The sequence below is a fragment of the Phoca vitulina genome, unplaced genomic scaffold (genome assembly GCF_004348235.1).
Source record: "Phoca vitulina isolate PV1807 unplaced genomic scaffold, GSC_HSeal_1.0 scaffold12, whole genome shotgun sequence".
Classification (NCBI taxonomy): Eukaryota; Metazoa; Chordata; class Mammalia; order Carnivora; family Phocidae; genus Phoca; species Phoca vitulina.
This window is the reverse complement of record NW_022589715.1, coordinates 23,806,718-23,830,243: the sequence shown is the minus strand read 5'-3', so window position 1 is coordinate 23,830,243 and position 23,526 is coordinate 23,806,718. Positions and strand designations below refer to the sequence as shown.

The following is a 23,526-nucleotide window of genomic DNA, read 5'->3' as shown; positions in this document are numbered from 1 at the left end:
TCTCTACGGATCACATCTGTCCAGTGCACAGACCCTCACTGAATGCATTTTGTGCCCAAACTTCGCTCCTAGCTTCTTCCCTTTCCTAAACTTCTCTCTCATTTTTGTCTTCACTTCTATTTTCTGGCGGCAGGCATTTTTTTTAATGTGACGTCAAGTCTCTTCCAGAACAAACCACAACCCAAAACTGAAATAGTACCCAGGCTGTGTAACACACACACACACACACACACACACACACACACACACACACACCTTGTAACCTGTGAGCTTTTCTCCTTGTTGACCAAACCTGGCCAGCTTCCTGCCCCAGCCTCCTGCTCTAACCATGCTGAGCACCTCTGACTTCTTATGTGTTCTTAAAGAGATTGATTGATTGATTGATTTTGCTAAGCATTTCCCCTATGTCACTTACCATGATCCTTATCAGAACTCTGGGGCTCAGACAAAATAAAGATTACTTTCTGTATTTTACAAATGGCGAAACTGAGGCTTAGAGAAATTCCGTGATTTGCCCGAGGCTTCCCAGCAAGCTAGAGAAAGTCAGAAAGGTCTCCTGATTCCTGGTTTGAGGGCTCCAACTCTCTGATTTGAGGGGTTCCTTTTCCAGCTCATTCACCTGAGCACAAAGGAAGAGTCACACTCCATCACTCCATGCCCATTTCCAAGCATCTTCTATGCACCAGGTTCCATGGTACTCTCAATGGAGAATACGGGAAGAGAGGAATATATGGCATCTAACAACAATAAACACAAAGACCAAACAGGAAACTGTATGAGAAGATCCATTATAATACCTGGACATGGAAATGACCAGACGGTTTAATCAGGTACTTGGGTATGTCAAGTTGATAAATGCGAACACCCAAACCAGCGCTCAGGAAGGTGAGATCAGTGTGCTCTGGCTGCCGAAGAAAGTGGTGGGATGGAGCTGAGATGTGCATGCGTGTGAACGCATGTGCGTGGAGGGGGGCAAGAGTGCACGCTCACGGGAGCAGGAACAGTCGGGAGACTGGTCTCATTAAAGGAGGTTTGAAGAATCAGCAGACCTGGGGAGGGTGAGGTTAGAGGCAGTGGAAAGCCATGCTGCATTCTGCCCCCAAACGGGGCCCAAGGGAACCATCTGAGGCTGAGGCAAGGGGAACAGGGATCCCACTTTGCAGGTCCTACAGTCAGGCTGCTGGGGCCAGGAGCACATGGATGCCAGCCCCATTCCCTATTAGGCAACACGCAGCACCATCTGCACAGTCCCAGGAGCAAGAGCAGATATTTTATAACTTCCTTTTTTCTTTTTAAGTCGAAATTAAAAATAAATGTTCCTTCAGTTCTCAGATGTATATCTCTGGTGCAACCTGCCCACATTCCCCCACGCTGCCCTTTCCAGAACATGGCAGGGGAAAGGAGGAAAGAGATGGATAGAGAGAGGGAGCCAGTCCACCCGGCTTCAATGCCAGTGGATTGCACCTCTTCCAAGAGGGAAACGCTTCAGGCGTGGCCGCGCAGACGGGTGGAGAGAGCCCAGAAAGCGGCTGGTACCAGGGAGAGTGGAAGGAGAGCCAACAGCCAGAATTTCCAGCCCAGCCTCCACCCTCTCTTGCTGCAGGACCTTGGCCAAATCGCACATCCTATCTTTGCTCCCATTTATAGTTCATAACACGGCTGGGGTCCCCTCCGCAGCTCCCACCCCCTGGCAGCTGTCCTCTTCACACATCTGTCCACTTTTGCTGCCCACTTCCCTTCAAGTGGCCGGCCATGGGCCCTGGTGATTAACATGCAGGCTCTGGTCACAGGAAGAGCTGCACCCAAATCCTGGTTCTAGTATTTACCAGCCATGTGACCGCACACAAGTCACTTGAGCTCTTTGTGCCTCCATTTTTTTTTTTTTTTTCATCTGTTAAATGGCGACTACCCTGGTACCTCTCTGGATGGCCTTGCGGGGAGGCAGGGCATGGAAAGAATTTGGTCCAGTGTCTGGCGTGCAGCAAGTACTCATTAGGTGTAAAGTGTCAGTATCGTTCCTCTCCTCCTATCTCACTCTTTTCTAGTTTTTGCCAGTCTCTCCTTTCTCTGAACTCTACAATCTGCATTACATAATTGAGCATCATCTTGCCCCCATCTTGTCTTTGAACACAAGCCTCATCACTCAAAGGATAGCGAGCTCCTGAAGGTAGAATCAGGGCTTATCTCTCTGATGTCCCCCAAAGTACTCAGCACAAAGTTGCTCCCACACTGTGTTGTATGTACTAGAAGAATATTGCTAATTCATTATTAAGAACATTAAATCTTGGGGGCGCCTGGGCGGCTCAGTTGGTTAAGAATCCGACTCTTGATTTCGGCTCAGGTCATGATCTCAAGGTCCTGGGATGGAGCCCTTCATCAGGCTCCATGCTCAGTGTGGAGTCTGCTTCTCCCTCTCCCTCTGCCCCTCCTCCCCCCACTTCTAAAATAAACAAATAAAATCTTAAAAAAAAGAGAGAGAGAGAACATGAATTCTTGGTCAGGGAAAAGATCTATAATGGACCGTGACCATGACCACCACCACCCATTTCTTCCTTACTCCTTTTATTAAGGTCCAAATTGCATGGGGGTGTGGGCCTTTGGAGAGAGGGGCAGATTGAGTATTTGGTCCCGATTCTTCACTCCTCCCTGCATTCATACCCTTGTCATGGGAAGAATGTATTTCCATGCTCTGGGCGTTGCTTGGCTATACATCTTGCTGTGGCCAGGTGCATGTGGGACGAGGTGGCAGTGTGCCAGCTCAGAGCCCAGGCCTCAGAGGGCACACGTGTTTCTGCTGGCCATCTTGTGCGTCCAACATGGCCATGAGGAGACACGCCCTGACTAGTGTCCTCGTCCAAGGAGGGTGGGAGGCACGGGAAGCACAGCACAGCCTGTGGCGGCTGACTCTCAGTTGACCCCAGACCTGCAAGGAGAAGCAGGACTGCCTCCGTCAAGCACAGTGAAGACCACCTGAACCCCAGGTAATCACAGACCCCCAAGACTAAATGCTTATGGTTGCCACGGCAATGCTGTGGATGTTTGTTACACAGCACTGTCTTAGCAATAGCTGTTTAATACAGGGGTTGCCATATATGAAGAGTGACTATGCTGTGCTTTGTGGTCCAAAATTCTGCACCATTACTAGTGCACTTGAACTATGTCTTCACTAGTGATGTTGGTTCTGGAGCAGCCTAGCTTATCATTCCATCTGGTGACAACAGCCCAACTCTGGGGCTGCCCCGGCCAGTCCAGGAAGAAGGGCACTTTGTGCCCGAGCCTCATCTCAGGACAGAATCCAGAATGGGGCCAATGGCACCCATATGGCAATTGGCCCACAAGAAAAATCACATCTTTCCTTCGGGACTCCTCCTTCGGAGTATTCTAACCTCTGCAGAGAGATAAGGTCTCGATCGGGGAGATGGGCACCACCAAATACCCCGAGCCGCTTGGCCAGAGGTGGGCCGTGAACAGCAGAAGATGAAGATAGGGGAGCAAGGCTGCTGGTCACAATCCTATGTCCTATGATACTGGGGCTCAGAAAGAGAGAACTGAGCAGCCCCCACTTCCTTGGCAGCCGCCCATGCAAAACTGATTCGAGGGATAGGAGAAAGATGTTTTAAAAGTACAGAAAATCCAGAGAGGAAACAGTGTGTGTCAAAACAATGGGGTGCTGAAATCCAAGTCAGGGGATGAGTACAGAGGACAGCACAGGGTCCAGCAACTGTCCCTGTCCCCTCCACCCCACCTCTACGTGGCTAATCCCTCCTCATCCTCCAGGTTTCAGCTTAGTTGTCATTTCCTCCAGGAAGCTCTCCCTGGCCCTCAAGGCGAGTTAGGTCCCCTGTCCTACGCTCCCCCAGCACCCTGCCTGCCTTCTTTGCAGTATTCATCTCAGTAGTACAAATCTGCTGAAAATCTTTCTCGAGAGCTTCCAGAAGCTTCGGAGGGGTGAGAACCTCAGCGTTCACTTACCACATACCTGGGAGTCCTCACTGGTAAAGCGACACTCCCCTGGCTCATACCCACTTCCTCCATACTGACTCACTCAATTCTAAAATGCTCCTCTTCATTTTTCAAAGACCTGCCACGGGCCCCAGGACTCAACAATTTGCCTGTTTTTTCCTTCTACTTTGTCTCCATCTTCTGATTTATGTGGCTAACGATCTGAAAAGTAACACTTCAGTGCATGAGGGGTGCTATTTAAAGGATCCCAACCAGCTAAAGAGAATATCTTTTGTCAAATAAATGTTTGTCCCTGACCGCTCGATTCTAGCTTAACTGAGCAACACCTCTTGTAGGGTATAAACCAGGCCCAACTGACTGGTGGCAGGTTACAATGGAGGTAGGCCAGGAAGAAAATTGTGACTGGTATTTAAATGTGTGAAAAAGCAGAGTCTGGGATGAGGAGGGTTGGGAGACACCAGGAAGGCTCTGGGACACAGCCAAATCCTCATTCGAAGTGAACCCTCTGTAGTCTACCCCTCCCCCTCCCCCGGAGACGAAGTGACCCACACCAGCACCTTCTGAGGTTTCTAAGTCCACGCACACACCTGCGGTGTTAAAACCCACAGGGTTCAGCGTATAGAATCCCAGCTGTGAATGTCCCAAGACAGGGATCTGGTTTGGATGTAACGCAGGGCCCCTGGACTCACTGACGGGATGCTCTAGTCTGCCATCCTTGGTCTCCCAGCTGGATATGGGGGTTTGGGGCCTTGAGTTTTGACGGTTCAAAAATGACAGGGGGAAGGGAGAGGAGGACAGCAGTGTCACGGGGAGCTCAGAGCAGAGGAGAGAGGCACAAGAGCACCTGGGAGGAGCTCAGGCCCACAAGAGAAACCCAGTTCCTGGCATGTGAGACATTCTGGTAGCCAAGGGTGCAGGGTCCAGGCTGGCCGGTGGGGAAATGCAGAGAGGATAGGACAGGGACCGCCACAGTGGCCCTGCCTCCCCCCAGCCACGTGTGCATGGAAGGGACAGCGCTGCACACTGCTTAGTGGAAACCTGGGAACAGAACTGCCAGTTACAAGCAACCACGGTTGGCGGGGTTCTTTTGGGAAGGTACCCGAAGAAGAGGTGCCGTGAACCGCACTCGCCTTGGGAACAGCCTCGGTGCACTGGCTTAGCCACCATGCTTATGTATAAATTGGGATCTCTTTGCCACACACCGAAGGGGGAAAAGTTCCCATCTTCAAATGTTAAGCTTAAAATAAGACACTACATGGGTGCCAGTGGATCTGTGAAATCTGCTGACTAAACTGGCACCAGCCTCTGGGAGAAAACCAGCTCGTTTCTCCTGAGCTCTGGAGAGTGAGCAGGGTGGGGGCGGGGTTACTCTCAGGCAAGGCGGGAACCACACGGGGGTCGCGCCCGGGATGCTCACCTAGGCAGGAAGCAGGGATGTTGTTTCCAGAAGCATCTCAGTTGAGGCATCTGCCAGACTTAATCACCCCTTCCCTTCATCACTCAGGGACCCAGTTCCTAGCACATTTCGCCAGCACCCCATTTCTATTTTGGTAAGCACTTTAGTGGCTTCTGCATGTATATATTTCTTACGCACTCTATCACACCAGGGGCTTCCCTAAGGTGTGGACTGGAACCTTCAGTCCCCTTCAGACCAGGCCTTTGCTGAGATGTTCAGTGCTACCAGGTGACGGTAGGGGCCTTAGGGGAGCTGATGTGGCCAGTGGGAGCCAGCCTCTGGTAGAACGACTAAAACAGCCACAGTGCTCCTTCCATGCGAGGCCAGGCCATGGCCCAGGAAGGAATGGGACCATGAGCCCTCTGATTGCTTATCTCGTCAAAGTGCCAAGATAGAAGGCCACCAGTTCTCTTCGTCCAATGACTCTTCACAGGCCCTGGCCTCTGGGCCAGCTATTCTGAATCATGGAATATGAATATTTGGGACTAGGAAGTGGGGTTAGGTGAGCATTGGCATTTTGGCTCCAGCCGCCACTGAGACCTGCTGGGAGATGTCCCAGCTCATGCTGCCCATTGTTCTCAGTCAAGTGTTCATACAGGATCTCAGGGCTAGGGCACCCTATTCTCATACCCTACACATTTATTCACAGAGGGATGCTTGCTCCAGGCTGGGAGAGGATTGGTCCTCAGAAGACATTCACAGCATCTGCTTCAGCAGTAAACCCCTGAACCACACAAGAATGGACAGCACCCAAGTTCCCAGGATGCCTGCAAGGCTCTAGTGACCTTGGAATAACTGACTCGTCTTGGGTAGGAAGAAGAGAGTAGAAAATGATGGGGTGTCATAAAAAAAAAAATAACACCTTGTGAACCAGAGACAGTGCTGGTGTCCCTTGGGTTAGCTACTTCATCCCAGTTAATGGCAGCCATTAATTGTATAAGTAAGGGTCCACTGGGCCTCTTATGGGGAAATGAGCCCCAAATTCAACTTCTCTGGTTTGGTAAAGAGATGATATTGCTAAGTGATGTATCTTTCTTTCTCAAGTCTTGATGGAATATTTATTAAAATTATTATGGCAGATTCTTTTTGCCTACGTATCAACCTATTAAAATTATTATGGCACATTCTTTTTGCCTACATATCAACCATTCTTCCCTTCTTTCTTAGTAACAGAATCCCTATAGTTGGGGGATTCTACATGAAATGTAAACAGAACCGTTGTGTGAGACTTTGAAGAAGTCTCCTTAAAGGGAACTGACCCACTGGGAAGTACATCCTTTTACTCCTCCCATCTTTCTCCTCCCTGTAATATAGATGTGATGGCTGGAACTCTGACAACCATACTGGGTTATGAGGTGATTTTGATGACAGAAGCCAACACTGAGAATGGTGTAGAAAAATGGAAGTCTAGGTTCCTGGTAGCATTATGGGGATTCACCTACCTCTAAACTTCTTTGACATAAGCGAGTTATAAATTATTTTATTTAAGCCAGTGTTATTTTGAACTTTTTAATATGCAGATGGTCCTAATCCCAACTGGTCTAATCGTATAGTATGCTACAAAGAAAACCAAGATACATCTCAAATTGTAGAGGTCATAACAAAATACAACCAAGTAGAAAATAATGACAAAAGAATACATTTTAAAGAGGCCAATCACTTGTGATTAAAAATGTGTTCTTCTGGGGGCACCTGGGTGGCTCCGTCAGTTAAGCGTCTGACTCCTGATTGTGGCTCAGGTCATGATCTCAGGGTCGTGAGATCGAGCCCCATGTCAGGTTCTGTGCTCAGCATGGAGTCTGATTGAGATTTTCTCTCTTCCTCTCCCTCTGCCCCTCCCCGCTGCTCTCGCTCGCTCTCTAAATAAATAAATAAAATCTTTTAAAAAATAAAATGAAATGTGTTCTTCTGACTATCTAATTGATTAAAGATGATTCGAAACTATAATTTCAAACTCATTTGGAAAATAAAAACATAGATCACCCTATACGACCACATATTAGATACAGCCAGGTATTAGATATACTCAGAAGCAAATTCACAGCCCTAAGCACTTCTTTTTTAAAGATTTTTTTAATTTATTTGACAGAGAGAGACACAGCGAGCAAGGGAACACAAGCAGGGGGGAGTGAGAAAGGGAGAAGCAGGCTCCCCGCTGAGCAGGGAGCCCGATGCGGGGCTCAATCCCAGGACCCTGGGATCATGACCTGAGCCGAAGGCAGATGCTTAACGACTGAGCCATCCATGCACCCCGCTCTAAGCACTTTTATTAGAAAGAAAGAATGAGAATAAATATTCAAGGTAAAAAGCAAAAAAACCAAACCAAAACAACAACAACAAAAAACCCCACAAACACACCAAAGAGGAAAAAAACGGATATTATAAAAACAAAAGCAGAAATGAATAAATTAGAAAATGGAAGCAGAAGAATTGATAAATGCATCCAAGAGCTGATTCCTGGACATGACTCTCATAAATCTGTTTATTTTAATAAAGGAGATAAAGGTGAAAAGGGGGAACAGGACTCAAACCCAACCCAAGGCAAGGTCATTATATATTTTTTAAAGATTTTCTTTATTTATTTTATTTAATTTTTTCAAAGATTTTATTTATTTGTCAGAGAGAGCGTGCACAAACATGGGGAGCGGCAGGCAGAGGGAGAAGCAGACACCCTGCTGCTCAAGGAGCCCAATGTGGAACTGGATCACAGGACCCTGGGATCCTGACCTGAGCTGAAGGCAGACAATTAACCGACTGAGCCACCCAGGCATCCCTTATATATTTATTTTAGAGAAAAAGAGAGAGAGCATGGGGAGCGGCAGAGGGAGAGAGAGAACCCCAAGCAAACTCTGAGCTGAGCTTGGAGTCCGACACGGGGCTCAATCTCAGGACCCTGAAATCACGACCGGAGCTGAAATCGAGAGTCAGACACTCAACTGACTGAGCCACCCAGGTGCTCCGAAAAGATCATTATATTTAAAAACATCAATATTTAAAACTTTCCACAACAAAGACACCAAAGAGTGAAGGGGAAATAGCTGGGAGAAGAGATTGCAATGTATATAATTCAAAGGATTATTATCCAAATATATAAAGAACTCTTACAAATCAATTAGGAAAATACAACTAATGGAAGAATGGACAAAGGATGTGAACAGGTAATTCACAGAAGAGGAAATATAAATGGTAAATAAATAGATGAAAAGAAGCACAATCTTTTTGGTATTCAGGGAAATAAAAATTAAAACCATAGTGAGGTGCTACCTTTCTCCCATCAGGTTGGTGTACAAAAAAGTCTAAAAATATGAATACCAATGTTACTAAGGTGTAGTGAAATATAGCCTTCCTGAAAGGTAATTTGGCAATAGCTATCAAAAATGTAAATGGCCATAGCCATTTACACAGCAAATTCACTTTCTAGAATGGGCCTCTGAGCAGTCTTCATACTTGTAAAAAAATAAGTTCACAAGGATTTGTCACACAAGCACTATTACTTCTAATAGCAAATAATCAGAAACAACCGAAATCCATCACTAGGGGAGAGAATACTACTCAGCAGGAAGAAACGAATGAATGAAGCCGATCTTTACGTAGGCAAACTGCTAAGTGTAATAAGGTATTGTAGATAACTAAGTATACTGTTACATTTTTAATGGAAAAAATACAAAACAGAAAAGAATGTTTAAATGATTATTCCTATGTATGCAAATGCCTAGAAAAAAGCCTGAAAGTTCACATCAAAGTTCTAACAGAGATTACTTCTGGGAGCAGATTTAGGGTTGAGCTTTGTCAGGGGAATTTCTACGTTTTTTGTATTGTTTGAATTCTGAGCTGAGAGAACATATTCATGTATTACTTGTATAACTTTTAAAATATTCTTTAAAAAAGTCTTGGTGGTATTTTTGAATTCCAAAGAACATATTCATGTATTACTTGTATAATTTTATAAAACAGAGAATATATATTTTTTTAATCCTGAGGATATTTCTGAACTCCAAAGATAAAGAGAAAAAAATACCAAAGGATCCCAAGGGGAGTGGGGGAGGTTTACCTACAAAGGAAAAGAGAATCAGGCCAACTATTGTTCATGTATGAGAGAGAAAAAAGACATTTCCAGATATGCAAGGACTCAAAAAGTATATTGCCCACACACTCTGAATATTATTCAAAGAAATGCTCCAGCCAAACATAGAATACACACACACACACACACACACAGCCTAAATAATTGTGAAGTTTCATACAGGTGTTAATTAAGCAAGGATTCAAAAAATCTGATGAAATTTCAAATTATTTCCAGAATCTTGGCAGGTGTGTATGGGTAAAATGGTAGCAGGTGGAGTAAAATGTATGTTAAAAGTCTCTTCCTGGGGTACCCGGGTGGCTCAGTCAGTTAAGCATCCGGCTCAGGTCATGATCTCATGGGTTATGGGAATGCACCCTGAGTCGCACTCTGCACTCAGCGGGGAGTCTGCTTGAAGATTCTCTCCTTCCACCCCTCCTCCGACTCACGTGCACACGCTCTCTCTATAATAAACAAATGACTCTTTTAAAAAAGTCTCTTCCTATATGGGGAGGGTTGAGAAGGTCATATTTATTATTCAATTATTGATATTGATAGGGTAAATATAATGGAACCAGTATGTAAAATATTACAGATGAATAGTAATTAGAGAAAAGTAGGCAGTTTCCCTTTCCAAACTACTTAAGAAACCAAAGGACCACTGAAAAGATCATTCTAGCACAAATCAGGAAAAGAAGTGGAAACAACAGCAAAGCTTAGTAAACCAACCAACCAACCAACTGCTTGATGGCTGGGATGAGTGGTCACAATAACCAGTGGCAGAACAAATATGAATTTATTATTAAAATTAAAGACTGTGTTTCTAGAACTGGGCGAAGAAGTAAAATTCAGCTATAGTTTGTCAGGAGTCATATAATACAAAATGACACAGAAATTAAATGTCACTCATTCAAAGGTGTAGGCAATGATTTACAAGGCAAATAAACAAAACGGGAATAGAAATATTGATATGAGATGAAGTAGAATTCAAGACAGTATTCACTGAAACAGGGATACTTTGTGCATGCGTGAGAGAGAGATGCTACCATTTGTCACCATCAACACTATTACAATACCGCTGACTATATTCCCTATGCTGTACCTTTTATTCCCATGACTTACTCATTCCATAACTGGAAGCCTGTATCTCCCACTCCCCTTCACCCCATTTTGTCCATTCCCCCACACCCCTTCCCTCTGGCTAATAATCAGTTTGTTCTCTATATTTATAGGTCTGCTTCTGCTGTTTGATTATTCATCTGTTTTGGTTTTTTTTTAGATTCCACATATAAGTGAAATCATATGGTATTTGTTTTTTTCTGTCTGACTTATTTCACTTAGCATAATACTTTCTAGAAAGCATAATATCTTTCTCTGTCTTAGTTCACTTAGCATAATACTTTCTAATACTTTCAATATTGTCACAAATGGCAAGATCTCATCCTTTTTATGGCTGAGTAATGTTCCATGGTATACATATATACCACATCTTCCTTACCCATTCATCTATGGATGGACACTTGAATTGCTCCCATATCTTGGCTATTGTAAATAATGCTGCAATAAACATAGGACTGCATGTATCTTTTTGAATTAGTGTTTTCATTTTCTTTGGGTAAATAGAATTCCTGGATCATATGGTAATTCTATTTTTAATTTTTTGAGGAACCTCCACACTGTTTTCTGCAGTGGCTGTACCAGTCTATATTCCCACCAACAGTGCATGAGGGTTCCTTTTTCTCCACATCCTCGCCAACACTTGTTATTTCATCTTTTTGATTCTAGCCATTCTGACAGGTATGAGGTGATATCTCATTGTGGTTTTGATTTGCGTTTCCCTGATGATGAGTGATGTTGAGCATCTTTTCACGTGTCTGCTGGCCATCTGCATGTCTTCTTTAGAAAAATGTCTATTCAGGTCCTCTGCCCATTTTTTAATTGGATTATTTGGTTTTTGGTGTTGAGTCACGTAAGCGCTTTATATATTTTGGATATTAACACCTTATCGGATGTATCATTTGCAAATATCTTCTCCCTTTTGGTAGTTTTGTCAATTTTAGTTTTGTCGATTTCCTTCACTGTGCAGAAGCTTTTTATTTTGATGTAGTCCCAATAGTTTATTTTTGCTTGTTTCCCTTGTCTCAGGAGACATACCTAGAAAAATGTTGCTACTGTACCTTATAGTTTTAAGGGCTATTATAAATGCTATCTTTTTTTAAAAATATATCATATTCTAAATGTTTTTTATAGGTTCATGGGCCTCCAACAATTTTTTTTTTTAAAGATTTTATTTATTTATTTGAGAGAGAATGAGAGAGAGCACATGAGAGGGGGGAGGGTCAGAGGGAGAAGCAGACTCCCTGCTGAGCAGGGAGCCCGATGCGGGACTCGATCCAGGGACTCCAGGATCATGACCTGAGCCGAAGGCAGTCGCTTAACCAACTGAGCCACCCAGGCGCCCCTCCAACAATTTTTTTATACTGGTCTTACAACCAGACATCTTTTAAAAATAGTAGCTCCAATAGTTTGTCTATCCTCATGAATGATTTTTTTCCTCCTTTCCAATCCTATTACTACTTATTTATTTTTTCATATCTTACTGTACTTGCTAGTCTTCCAGGAAAATGTTGGATATCAGGGATTCTTACCCTGTTCCAAACATTAAGAATTTACCTTTATCTGTTTCATCTTTAAGAATGGTGCTTGCTTGGGGTTGGGATTTGATTTTATTTTATTTTACAGATTTTATTTATTTATTTGACAGAGAGAGACACAGCGAGAGAGGGAACACAAGCAGGGGGAGTGGGAGAGGGAGAAGCAGGCTTCCTGCAGAGCAGGGAGCCCGATGAGGGGCTCGATCCCAGGACCCCGGGATCATGACCTGAGCTGAAGGCAGATGTCCAACAACTGAGCCACCTAGGCGCCCTGGGATTTTATTTTTTTGATAGACCTCAATAAGTTAACAAATTTCCCTTCTGAATCTAATCCACTTTTTTTTTTAAAAAAAAGTCATAAATGGAGTTATGTTTCATTTTATCAAATGATTTTTCTAAATCTACCAAGATTATCACATTTCTCCTTCAATTTGTTAATGTAATGAACTATATTAATACATTCTCTATGTTACCATTCTTGGTAAAAATTACTTGGTGATGACATGTTTTAATGCATTGCTGGATTCAACTTGTTATTATTTCACTTAGACTTCTAGATGTAATTTCATAAGTGATATTAGCCTATAATTTTTCTTTCTTCCATTTACTTCTTGGTATTTGTCTCAAAGTGTCTCATGGATGAATTGGGGGACATTTCCTCTTTTTTATTCTCTTTTAGGAGTTAAGTGAAAATTGAGTTTGGTTATTCTTTTGAGAGTAGTCACCTGCAAGATTGTGGGAGTCTACTGGTGATGTTTTGTTTGTTTGTTCTTTGGTGCATATATTTTAAACAACTGATTTAATTTCTCTCTATTCATAGTCTATTCAAATTCTATATGTCCTCTTGGTGATCTCTGGGAAGCTATACTTTCTCAGAAATGTGTCCTGTTCTTCCAGGTCTTCAAATTTATTACCCCAGATCGTTCAATGTATTCTGATCTTTTAAACTTCTATTGTATCTATAGTTATTATACTTTTTATTCCTAATATGTGTATTTGCATCTTCTTTTTTCTTGCTCAGTGTTTCCAGAAATGTCTATTTAATTAGCCTTTCACAGAAGTTAGAAATTTACCCTCAAGATATATCTCTAACAGTATCAAAATAACATGCACAGGATTACCCATTCTGGCGTTCTTCATAATAGCAAAACAGTGGAAATAGTCTAAATGTCCACATGCAGGAAATTAGCTGAATAAATTATGATACTTCTACATAGTAGACTACCATATAGCTATTAAAAAGAAAGAATGAGGAAAACCTCTGTAAACTGACGGGCCATAATTTCCAGAATATGTCATTAAGTGGAAAAAAACATTGCACAAAGAGTATATGTAGAATGCAACCTTTTGTATAAGAAAAAAAGGGAAATATGTTTGTATTTGCTTATTTTTACAAAAAGAAATAAGAAAGATAAAATTGTTTACCTACAGAGGATGGGTGGGCAGGAGATAGAAGGGATAAGGAGGGGAATGGGATTTGTATCATGCCTTTTTTATATAGCTTTGACTTCTGAATGATGTTAATATTTTACAAGTTTCAAAAAACAAGTCAGTAAGAACGGGGAAGCAACTAAAACTGAATGCCAACAATGACAAATAAACCTAACTGTGTATCAAACAAATAACAACTACACATTAATTCAAATAACTTTTGACCACAATTCTCTGTATACTCTCAGTAGGATATATTCTAAGAACTTCAAAGAAATCTTGAGTTTCACTTAATACACTTATGGGGAGTAGGGTTGATGTAGTAATTCTGAAATTCTTTCATTCGTGTATAAGATTTGGTAAGAGAGTATGTATATGGTTGTTGGATTCTCATTCAGGGAGAAGGGAGATATAAATATGAAATGGGAGGAGTGCAAGACCTCTAAGATGCTGGATTGGAATTATTGGCATGAATTCATCATTTTGAAGGTGTATCTCCTAGCTCTGAATGCTAAGAGGGCCTAGAAACAATGACTCTCTAGTAACAGTGAGCATACCTCGCATTCAGATCTTGGTATCCAAATACCATTCTCTGAACGGAATGAGAGCTCTTTGGAGAAATGCACGATTCCAGGACTGGGGCACAGAAACTACAAGATGAGTCTGGAATATCCATATATTGTGCCCAAAAGTTTTGAAGTTCTCAAAGGATACGGAGGACACATCAGATGGACAGAGAAACTGCTTTACAGGGTTCCTCTTCATCACATTTGGCACAATTTATATATCAAAATGAATAATAACAGAAGTAAATTGTTACTGAATACAAAAAATGCACTGACCATACTGATCATTTTAAAAACATTAAAGGGGGAGGCAGAAGGGGGAAAAACTCTTATTCACAGGAGGGGGCCCGCAAATAAATATAGAAGGAATGATATCTGTGAAATACATAGGAAACTTTGAGACTGGGTGATGACTCTGTTCCCAGTCAGGTTTTCACTCATGGTTTTAGCATCTGTTGGTCACTCTTTTCTTTTTTTCAGTTTTAGGCTAATATGAAGAAAGCGACTATAAACATTTGTGAATGTATTCATTTCTCTTGAAGTAAGCGCCTAAAAGCACAGTTGCTGGCTCACACTGGATGTAAGTGCATGTTTCACTTTACAAGAGACCACATACCATTTCACACACACCCCATCCCGATCCCGGTTCTAGGATCACGTGCTGCCTTTCGTTGTTCTCTCTTTAACCTTGTGGTATCATCCAGGAGAAATGAGGGGAAACATCCTCTAAAGGACTTGTACAATCATGTTCAAAGCCACACTGTTTTTTGTGAACTCCAAACCAGAATCAGCCCAAATGTTCACCAAAAGTAGGATGGATAGGGGCACCTGGGTGGCTCAGTCGTTAAGCGTCTGCCTTCTGCTCAGGTCATGATCCCAGGATCCTGGGATCGAGCCCCGCATCGGGCTCCCCGCTCAGTGGGAAGCCTGCTTCTCCCTCTCCCACTCCCCCCTGCTTGTGTTCCCTCTCTCGCTGTCAATCTCTCTGTCAAATAAATAAATAAAATCTTTAAAAAAAAAAACAAAACAAAAGTAGGATGGATAAATAAATTTTGATATAGTTATAACAATGGGGATATGATGCAGTCAGCAATGAGAAAAGAACCAATTAATACTACATGCAACAATATGGATGAGTTTCACACATACAATTTTGAGTGAAAGAAGCCAGACCAAAATAGGTACATCCTGATGATTCCATTTATATAAAATTCAGTAATAGGCCAAACTGGAACACAGCAAAGGAAGTCAGAAAAGTGATTCCCTATAGGACTGAGGCGTGCAGGAGAGGTTCCTGATATGCTGCTAATACTCTAAATCTACCTAAGTGTGCATTACTTGGATGTGCTTGCTTTGTGAAAACTTACCAGGCTGTACATTTATGATGAATGCGCCTTTCTGTACATTAGTTTTGCTCATATATATATATATATATATATATTTTAAATATATATAAAAATAAATTTTAAAAAAAGAGCCAACTTAACCCTGATGCCAAAACTAAGCAAAAAGAATAATGAATCCTTTCTGAGTTCATTTTAAACTTTAGGTTTCAGAAGGTGTGCTTATTTTCTGACTTCCTAAGCTTTTTGGGAAAACTTCCCTGTGACTAGCACGTCCTAGTGACAATACTCGGGATGGGAGCGTACAGGGAGAAAGGCACTTCGAGGCTCCGTGTTGGGTGCACATCGGCCTGCACGTCTTTATGGAAAGAAATTTGACAATACACATCACGAGAATTAAAAAGACTTATGCGCCACTTTATCTGATAATTCCCCTCCAGGAATGTATCCTAAATCAACATCTTAAATATTTATGAACAATGATGTAAAGTTATACACTAAAAAATGTTTTAGAAAAGAAAAACCTTTGAAGGTAATACTTACAATTGGCGTTCCAAAAGGAATGTAACCTACAAGGGGAGAGAAGAGGGTCAGGTCTTCCAGTCCCACCCCACTCCACCCCATCCACCTCTCAACAGAGACAGTGGAAGAGACTTCCGGGTTTGGTCTTGTCAATGGCCCTGATGGGGCACCTCTACCCCCAGACCTTTTCCTGGCTCAGCCCTCCAGGATAGAAGGCTCCCCTGTGTCCCTCCACCACCCTCTCTCTGTCCCCCTTTAGCCAGACACTTCTCACTTGCCTCCAAAACTCAGAGGCCCATTGCTGAGGGCAGGGCTGCCCACTGCTGGGGGGCCCCCATGCTATACTCAGCGCTCGTCCCATGATTTCCTCCATGAGGTACGACGTCCCCAGCCCACACTCACTACACACACTATGCTGTCTTCACAGGCCCTGGAATGTCCTCCTTCTCTCACCTTGCCTTTCGAGCATACACCTTTACTTCCCCGGCATCATGACCGATTCTGGAAAGGGAACTCCCCACGCACTTGAGGTGTGTACCTCGACATGCCACAGGTCCTCTGTAACTTTCTCGTACCCTGGCTGGACATCCTCCATAGGGCAGGAGAGAGCACCGTTCCCTCACTGCTCACGGCCCCGACACTGTGGGAGGCTCCCTCCACGGCCCCCACCCTGCTGTCAGTGGGCGGCCTTGTGTCCCGGACTCTGACTTACGGCAGCCAGTCAGCCGGTGGTGGGACAGCGGACAACCACGCTTATCTGAGCTCTCGAAAGCAAAGGCTCGTGTGCTGAGTGTGTGTAGCTGGGCATGCACACGAGCCGTCATGTCACTCTACCGCCCACATCCCTCTGGAGACAGATCCAGGGTTTGCCTGGACAGTGACAAGAGAATCCAGGCTCCAGGTGAGAGCCTGCTGTGGCCGCGTGCAGGGACTGGGAGCACCTACAGCCATGGCTACAAGCCGCTCCGGCCTTTGTGCCTGGGAGTTCCTACGGCCAAGCAAGGAGGATCCCCGGGCACGCAGGCCTCAGTTGGCACAATGATGAACCATGGTTGTTTTTTCTCTCCCCCACATGAGGTCAGGCTCTCTGGGGGTGGGCATCCTGACTGACCCAGCTGCGAACAGCCCCCGATAGAGACCCTTTCTCCCTCCCCTGAGGACTTTCCAAGGCACCAGCCAGGAGCCCTCCACCCAGCCCTGCAAGAGTGCCCCAGTGCCCTGAGAAACGGCACGGGGGAGGCACCAGCACTCTGCCGTGTGACTCCGCACAAGGCCCGCAGCCTCTCAGAACCACAGGTGGGACACACGCACGGTGCGCGCAAGCGCTTTCTAGGCTACTAAGCTCGTGCATACAGAGCTATCCCTCCGGTGACCACAGGGCGGGGACTTCCTGGCCGCAGGGATCTTATGGCCACTCTCCCACTGGTCTCCACAGAATGGGGATCCACCTTCCGTGTGGGCACTCCTGCAAATGCAGTGCATGCATTCTGGAGTGGAGGGGAGCCTGGGGCTTAAATGCCTTTAAGGGAACATGGTTTGGAAGGAAAGAGCACAGTGTGCACAGGTAGGTAAGGGAGGAGTGACTCACAGAAGGCAGGGCTTGCCCGAATCCGGGGTCACCCCTGAGGCTGCCGCTCAGTGAGTACTCTGTAACCGGGGCGGGAGCGCCACATTCCCCTGTGGAGGCCTCCGCCCCACCCCCACTGCTCAGGCAGAGAAAGCAGACAGGCACATTTTTTCTAAAGCCCCATAGGTGATTCTGAGGCCTGGCCAGAGGTCTGTAAGGTCGAGCCAAGGTGAATATGCAGGTGCAAATGTGGCCACGTGTGTCACAGGTTCTGCCCTTCTCAGCTCGCTACATCTGGATGCTCCCGGAGCTGTGACCATGGTAAGTACCCGAGGCTAGGCAGAATCAGAAGGGTCCCACGGGCTTACCTGACATTCTAAAGGGCATGAAGATCTTCTCATTGGTATCTGGGTGTAGAATAGCCTAGCAAGAGCAGGGAACAAGGCACAGGGTGACTGCGGGGAGCGGTGGGGGAGCAGACAGGGGGACGGGAGACGGAGGAAGGAGGGAAAGGAGAGCTCCCCCAGAAGGACTGGCCAGTCAATCCTTTCCCATCATTCAAGGCAAGAGAAAACCAAAACATGGGCCACCAACAGGGCTTTTCCTGACTCACGCTTAAAGCCGAACGCAGGGGAGTGGGACTGCGTCTACCTTGCAGGTCCTCTGTCCCCCATGCCTCGTATTTAGTAGGCATGTAAGAAAGATTTTGTAGAAGGACCCCACAGGGAAGGAGTTCAGGGGCCCAGGGAAAGGCAAGGGGCCTGAGCTCCGGCAGTCAGAAACTGAGGCCCCGGGTATTAGGGAGGAAGGAAGGGCGAGGCAGTTGGGCTGGCAGCTGGGGGCTAATGGGAGGGGAAAGGCTGAGCAGCACAGCCGTGAATCCCCAGGACAGGGCAGGGCAAGGGAAGGAAACAAATCCCAAACTGAATTACCTGCTTGATTTTCTGTGCACTCCAGAGCTGCAAGGAAGGAAGGATGGGAGAGAGAAGAAAAAGAAAAAAAAAAAGGAAAAGAAAATAAAGGACAAAAATGAAAAGGATTTATCAATTGAAGGTCTCATAAGCCACATTTTTTAACCAAGAGACCCAGCTCCAAAGGGCATAAGAGGCTCAGGTTGTCCTGGTGCCCCCAGGCCTGGTAGCTTCCCTGGGACTGTGGCATCAGACATCCCAGGACAGCAGAACCAGGGGATCTCACGCAGACCATCCAAACCAGGGGTTCTCTATTCTGGCTGCACTGTAAAATTACTTGAAAAATTCTTCCAGCAATTTTCTAGTTAATTCTAAGGTTTCAATGAAGACACTTGAGTATGTCTCCTGGAATCACTAGAAGCAGCATAGCATGGATTTTTCAAAGCTGGACAGACTGCCTGGATTCCTGGCTTTGCCCCTCCTTCCTCTGAACCTCCATTTCCTCACTTGTAAAATGCGGGTAATAGCGGTGCCTCCACCATCGTGGAAGAGGTATAGGAAAGGTGCCTGGAGCAGCGCTGGGCACAGAGTAGGTGCTTTACCGTGGCTGACTGCTGTGGGTATTATGATCCCTATTGTTGTAGTTGTTATAAGAAGGTTACAAGGAGAAGAAAGTTGCTTTCAAATAAGCAGTGAGGTTTTCTCTCCAGCACAGTGTGGGAGACAGGCTGGATGGACAGAACCATTGCTAATTCCTTCAAATGATATAAACACTGTATCTCATTGAGTCTAAGATATCAGCGATCCTAAGATGCACAATCATGTGCCACCGAGAAGGAAAACTATAACATAATCCCAAGACCTCCATCCATTAAAAGACTCATCCCATTTGAGAGACATTAAAATGTGGTAAGAGAAACTTTTAGAATCAAGAAAACATAGTGAATAAAAATGTACATGTGGGCAAAGCAAAGGCAGTGCGTTTTTAAAGGAGCAAGAAGGTATGAGGTGAGAGGGAGGAGGTGGCCAGCAGTTGATGTTAGTTTTACAACAGAACGGTTCAGTTATGCTTCAGTTTTGTGGCACTGTTGCCATCTGGAATATAAATTAAGCTGCAGAAGGCCACCAGGTAGCAGAAACAGAAGCATAAGATTGATGAATTCACATTTATGCATTTTACTCACATCAGAGTCCTTCAACCCTTAATTCACAGCCTAATTACCCTTATTTTAGATACATTTCAAACATATTTGATTGTTTGTGATTCCAGACCCACGAAGATTGAAGTAGTCAATTTTTTAAAAATAATAATTATGGAAAAAGGGGACTGAAGGGAGAAAAACCAAATGCAGAATTGCTGTTGGCCGAAGAAGGTAAGTCAGAGCGTAACAGCAAAGAGGTAAAACAAAGTAATAAAAGGCCGATCCCCTTTGCTCAGAAAGTGCCTCCAATCCCAGCACCATCTTCGGTGTGACCCCAGACCCTGTGCAGACTCCTGACACCCCATATTTCCCACCCAGAATCAGAATCTCCTATTTCTAAGTCCAGCTCCTTGGAGGCAGGAGCTTGTCTTCCAAAGCTGTCACCCACCATCTCCCACAGTGCTGGGCACACAGAAAATCCAAGGCTATTCTAAAATTAAGATTTTATTTAAAAAAACCATGCAGATCTCTTCATACAAAACAGAAGGAAGGAAGGGAGGGAGGAAGGAAGGAAGGAAGGAAGGAAGGATCCAGTGGAGGCTGGTGGGGCAGCAAAGCCATGAGGTGAAGGAGCCCAGGTCCTGGACGATGGCCTGTGCCCAGTTCCCGAGCAGCACTCGACTCTGACATGAGAGAGAAACAGACCTTAGTGTGCAAGTTCCTGAAATCTGGGATTGTTTGTTACAGTGCTTGGCTCACCCTGACTAACACAGAGGCTTAAATGAGATGTGTATATCTAAAATACTCAGCCTATAGAACATGTTCCATGAATGCCTAAAACAGAGCAGTCATTCAAATGAGCAATATATTTTTTTAACGGACTTAATTATTTTTCAAAGCAACTTCATCTCTATTGTCTTACTCCTACAACACGCCTGTGAGGTGGACAGATTATTTTCAGACAAGCGAACTCATCTCAGAGAGACTAAGTAATTCAGCAGGGTCCTAGGGGCTGGTGGCAGGATGGAGATGGGCCCCCAGGCCTCCTGGCCTCCAGGCTCGTGTTCTCCCTACTCTCCAGGGGCCTCTGGAGCAGATCGATGTCTGGTCTGGCCGGAGTGACTGCCAGGCCTGAGGCGCGAGAAGAGGAAGAGGGTTAGCTGACATCCTCCTGGGGTCCCAGAAACTCCTCCTTGCAGCCGGGGGCTAATGCCCCTCGCCAGCACCTGCTGCTCCCCTCCTGCCCAAGTCCAGCTGAGTAGCACAGTGCTGGCAACCCATGGGCACATCCAAGCCCCTCAGGTTCAAGGACTGCCTCCTCTATCCCCACCCCGCCAGGAGCAGGGATGGGAGAAGCAGGCGGATGCTGCTCATCGGCAAAGGCAGAAGTTCAGTAAGGGTGTCAGCAGGCCAGGACAGGGACCCAGAGCTACAGAGGTGTTCCCCACCCTGCAATGACATCACCACACCCACGGCCCCGGGCAGGCTGGTGCCACGGAGATGAGTGACGACAAAGCCTCACACACTAACTCCATGCTTCTCCCTTTGGCTGAGCACCTTCCCACCCATTATTTGATTCCCACCCTCGGAAACCTGTTCTATAGGCCAAGTGAGGAAACCACAGCTCACAGTCACCTCCAAGGTGTCGGGCAGAGCCAGAATGACAGCTCATGACCTCTCATTCGGATTCATTCATCCTCACTCATTCATTCACATTTAGCGAACAAGCGTGATGTGTCGGACGTCCCTCTGAGGGCTTTGTACATATTGACTTATCTAATCTCCTCAACAACCCCATGAGGCAGGAGGTAGTCTACCCCCCACTTCATAGATATGGAGACTGAGGCACAGACAACGTACATGACTTGCCCACAGTCCCACAGCAGCACTGGGATCTGAACCCTAGCAGTCTGGATCCCGAATCCCCACTCTCGACTGCCACCTGCACCTGTCTCTAAATGTTAGTACACCGGTGCATGCTGTTCTGTCCCTTTAGGCACCTACATGTTGTAGAGATCTTTCCATATCAGGGCGCAGAGAGCAGTCCTCTGCTTCCTAACAGAAACCTTGAAAGAATATATTGTAAACTGTACCCTATGAGTGGACTTTTAGGCTATTTTCCATCTTTTTTTTTTCTTGTGGAAAACTATACATAACTGAACATTTACCATTTTAACCATTTTTAAGTGGCAGCTCCGTGGCATTAAGTACATTCACATCATTGTACCGCCATCCACCATCCACCTCCTTTTCATACTCCCCATCCGAAACTCCATACCCAATAAGTCCTAACGCCTTATTCCTCCCTCCCCCAGCTCCTGGCACCCACCATCCTACTCTCTGTGAATCTGACCGCTCTAGCTATTTCCTATAAGTAGAATCATATGGGATTTGTCCTTTAGTGACTGTCCCATCTTTTACTATTATGACCATGCTCCAGTGACTTTCCCTAAACTTATCATTATCATACCATCAGCATGTAAAGAAAAAGGATAAATGTATGCAGAAATCTCTGGCAGGATACAGAAGAAACTAAAGGTTACTCTAGGGAGAGGAAGGGGAGCAATTGGGGAAACTTATTTTTTATCCTCTACTCGTTTTATAGCTTAGAAGTCTGTAGATTGTTCGTATGTTCCCCATTCAAAATAATCAGTAAAAAATTAAGAGTAACCACTAGAAAAATAGAAATAGGGTGCACAACTTCTAAACTCTTTATCGACCTCTATGGCACAGACTGTTAAGTGTCCAACAAAATCTATGTCCCCTTCTTCCAAAATAATAGAACAGTGGTGGGCAGGTGGCCGACCTACCACGCTGTATTTCCCAGCCTCCTCTGCAGTTAGGCTCATCCATGTGCCTGAGTCCCCCAGTGGCATCTGAGGGGAAGAGAGATGGGCCTCTCCCTGGCCAGCAACTGCCACCCCCCAACCATGCTTTTTGCCCCCTTCCTGCGAGCCGGAGCACATGCGTGGCTGCAGCCCAGGCTGGGAAGACAGCCCAAGGAGATGGGGGAGAAACATGATGGAAGGAGGCTGGGTCCCTGAATGATCCTGTGGAGCTGAGCCATCTGCCCACCTGGAACTTGAACTGTTTCATGGGAGAGAAAGAAACTTCTTAACTTACTTGAGCTGGTACATTTTGAGATCTCTTTGTTACAGCAGTTAGTATAACCCTAACTAAGATAAGCCATTTGGGATTATAGGAAATCGCCTCCCATGATACAGAAGAAGGAATGAAACCAAAAGTAGTGTTTGTGACATCCAGCAATGCTCCCAGCTCAGCAGGCAGGTGAGATGGGAGGGATATCTCCATTTTAAACTAAAATTCCTACTCATGACCTGATCTTGTTTGGGCTCATCCATCTCTAGGCTGCAGCAACAACAGTCAGTCATGGATTTTGGTTTTGGCTCAGGCACTAATGTGCATGGTCTCCTGTGCAAGCCATTGCACATCTTAGGCTTAGATTTTTTTTTTTTTTAATTAATCAGGCAGGAGAAAGGGCAGGAAGGGCCCCTTCCTGTGTGATGATGCCAGACCCAGCCCATAGAGAGACAGGACAAGGACACCTTGGGTCTGGGCTTTTCCCTGGAACCCATTGGACCCATGAGTCAGATGCTGGAGGCAGGAATGGCAGCAGAACCCCAAGCCAAGAGCTGGTTGCTAGCTTGACGTTTCACAAGCCAGTCCTGCACACAGGTTACAGGAGAGGATCATCCTGGGCTGTAAAGCATTTGATGGGAAGCAAAAGAGGGGCACTGGATAGTCCAACCACACTGAGAATCTAGGACAGAGTCCTGGCATCTCTTCAGCCTGGGAAGCAGCTACACTTTAACCTGCAAATTCCTCAACCTTTAACCTGCAAATTCCTCGACATGGCATGTCTCCTCTGGGCTCAGCCCATGTCCCTC

The 23,526-nt window shown here is 45.2% G+C and overlaps 1 protein-coding gene across 7 annotated transcripts in view; it reads right to left on the bottom strand.

Annotated features, from left to right (window-relative positions):
* Positions 1-23,526, bottom strand: part of SFXN5 (sideroflexin 5) — a 113,195-nt gene that overhangs the window by 57,563 nt on the left and 32,106 nt on the right. For all 7 annotated transcript variants that reach the window (XM_032410709.1, XM_032410704.1, XM_032410703.1 and 4 more), the window contains 3 exons: positions 18,498-18,524; positions 17,934-17,988; positions 16,020-16,045 (listed from right to left, as the gene is read on the bottom strand). In XM_032410709.1, coding sequence (XP_032266600.1) covers positions 16,020-16,045; positions 17,934-17,988; positions 18,498-18,524 — 108 coding nt within the window. The remainder of the gene's footprint in view (positions 1-16,019; positions 16,046-17,933; positions 17,989-18,497; positions 18,525-23,526) is intronic.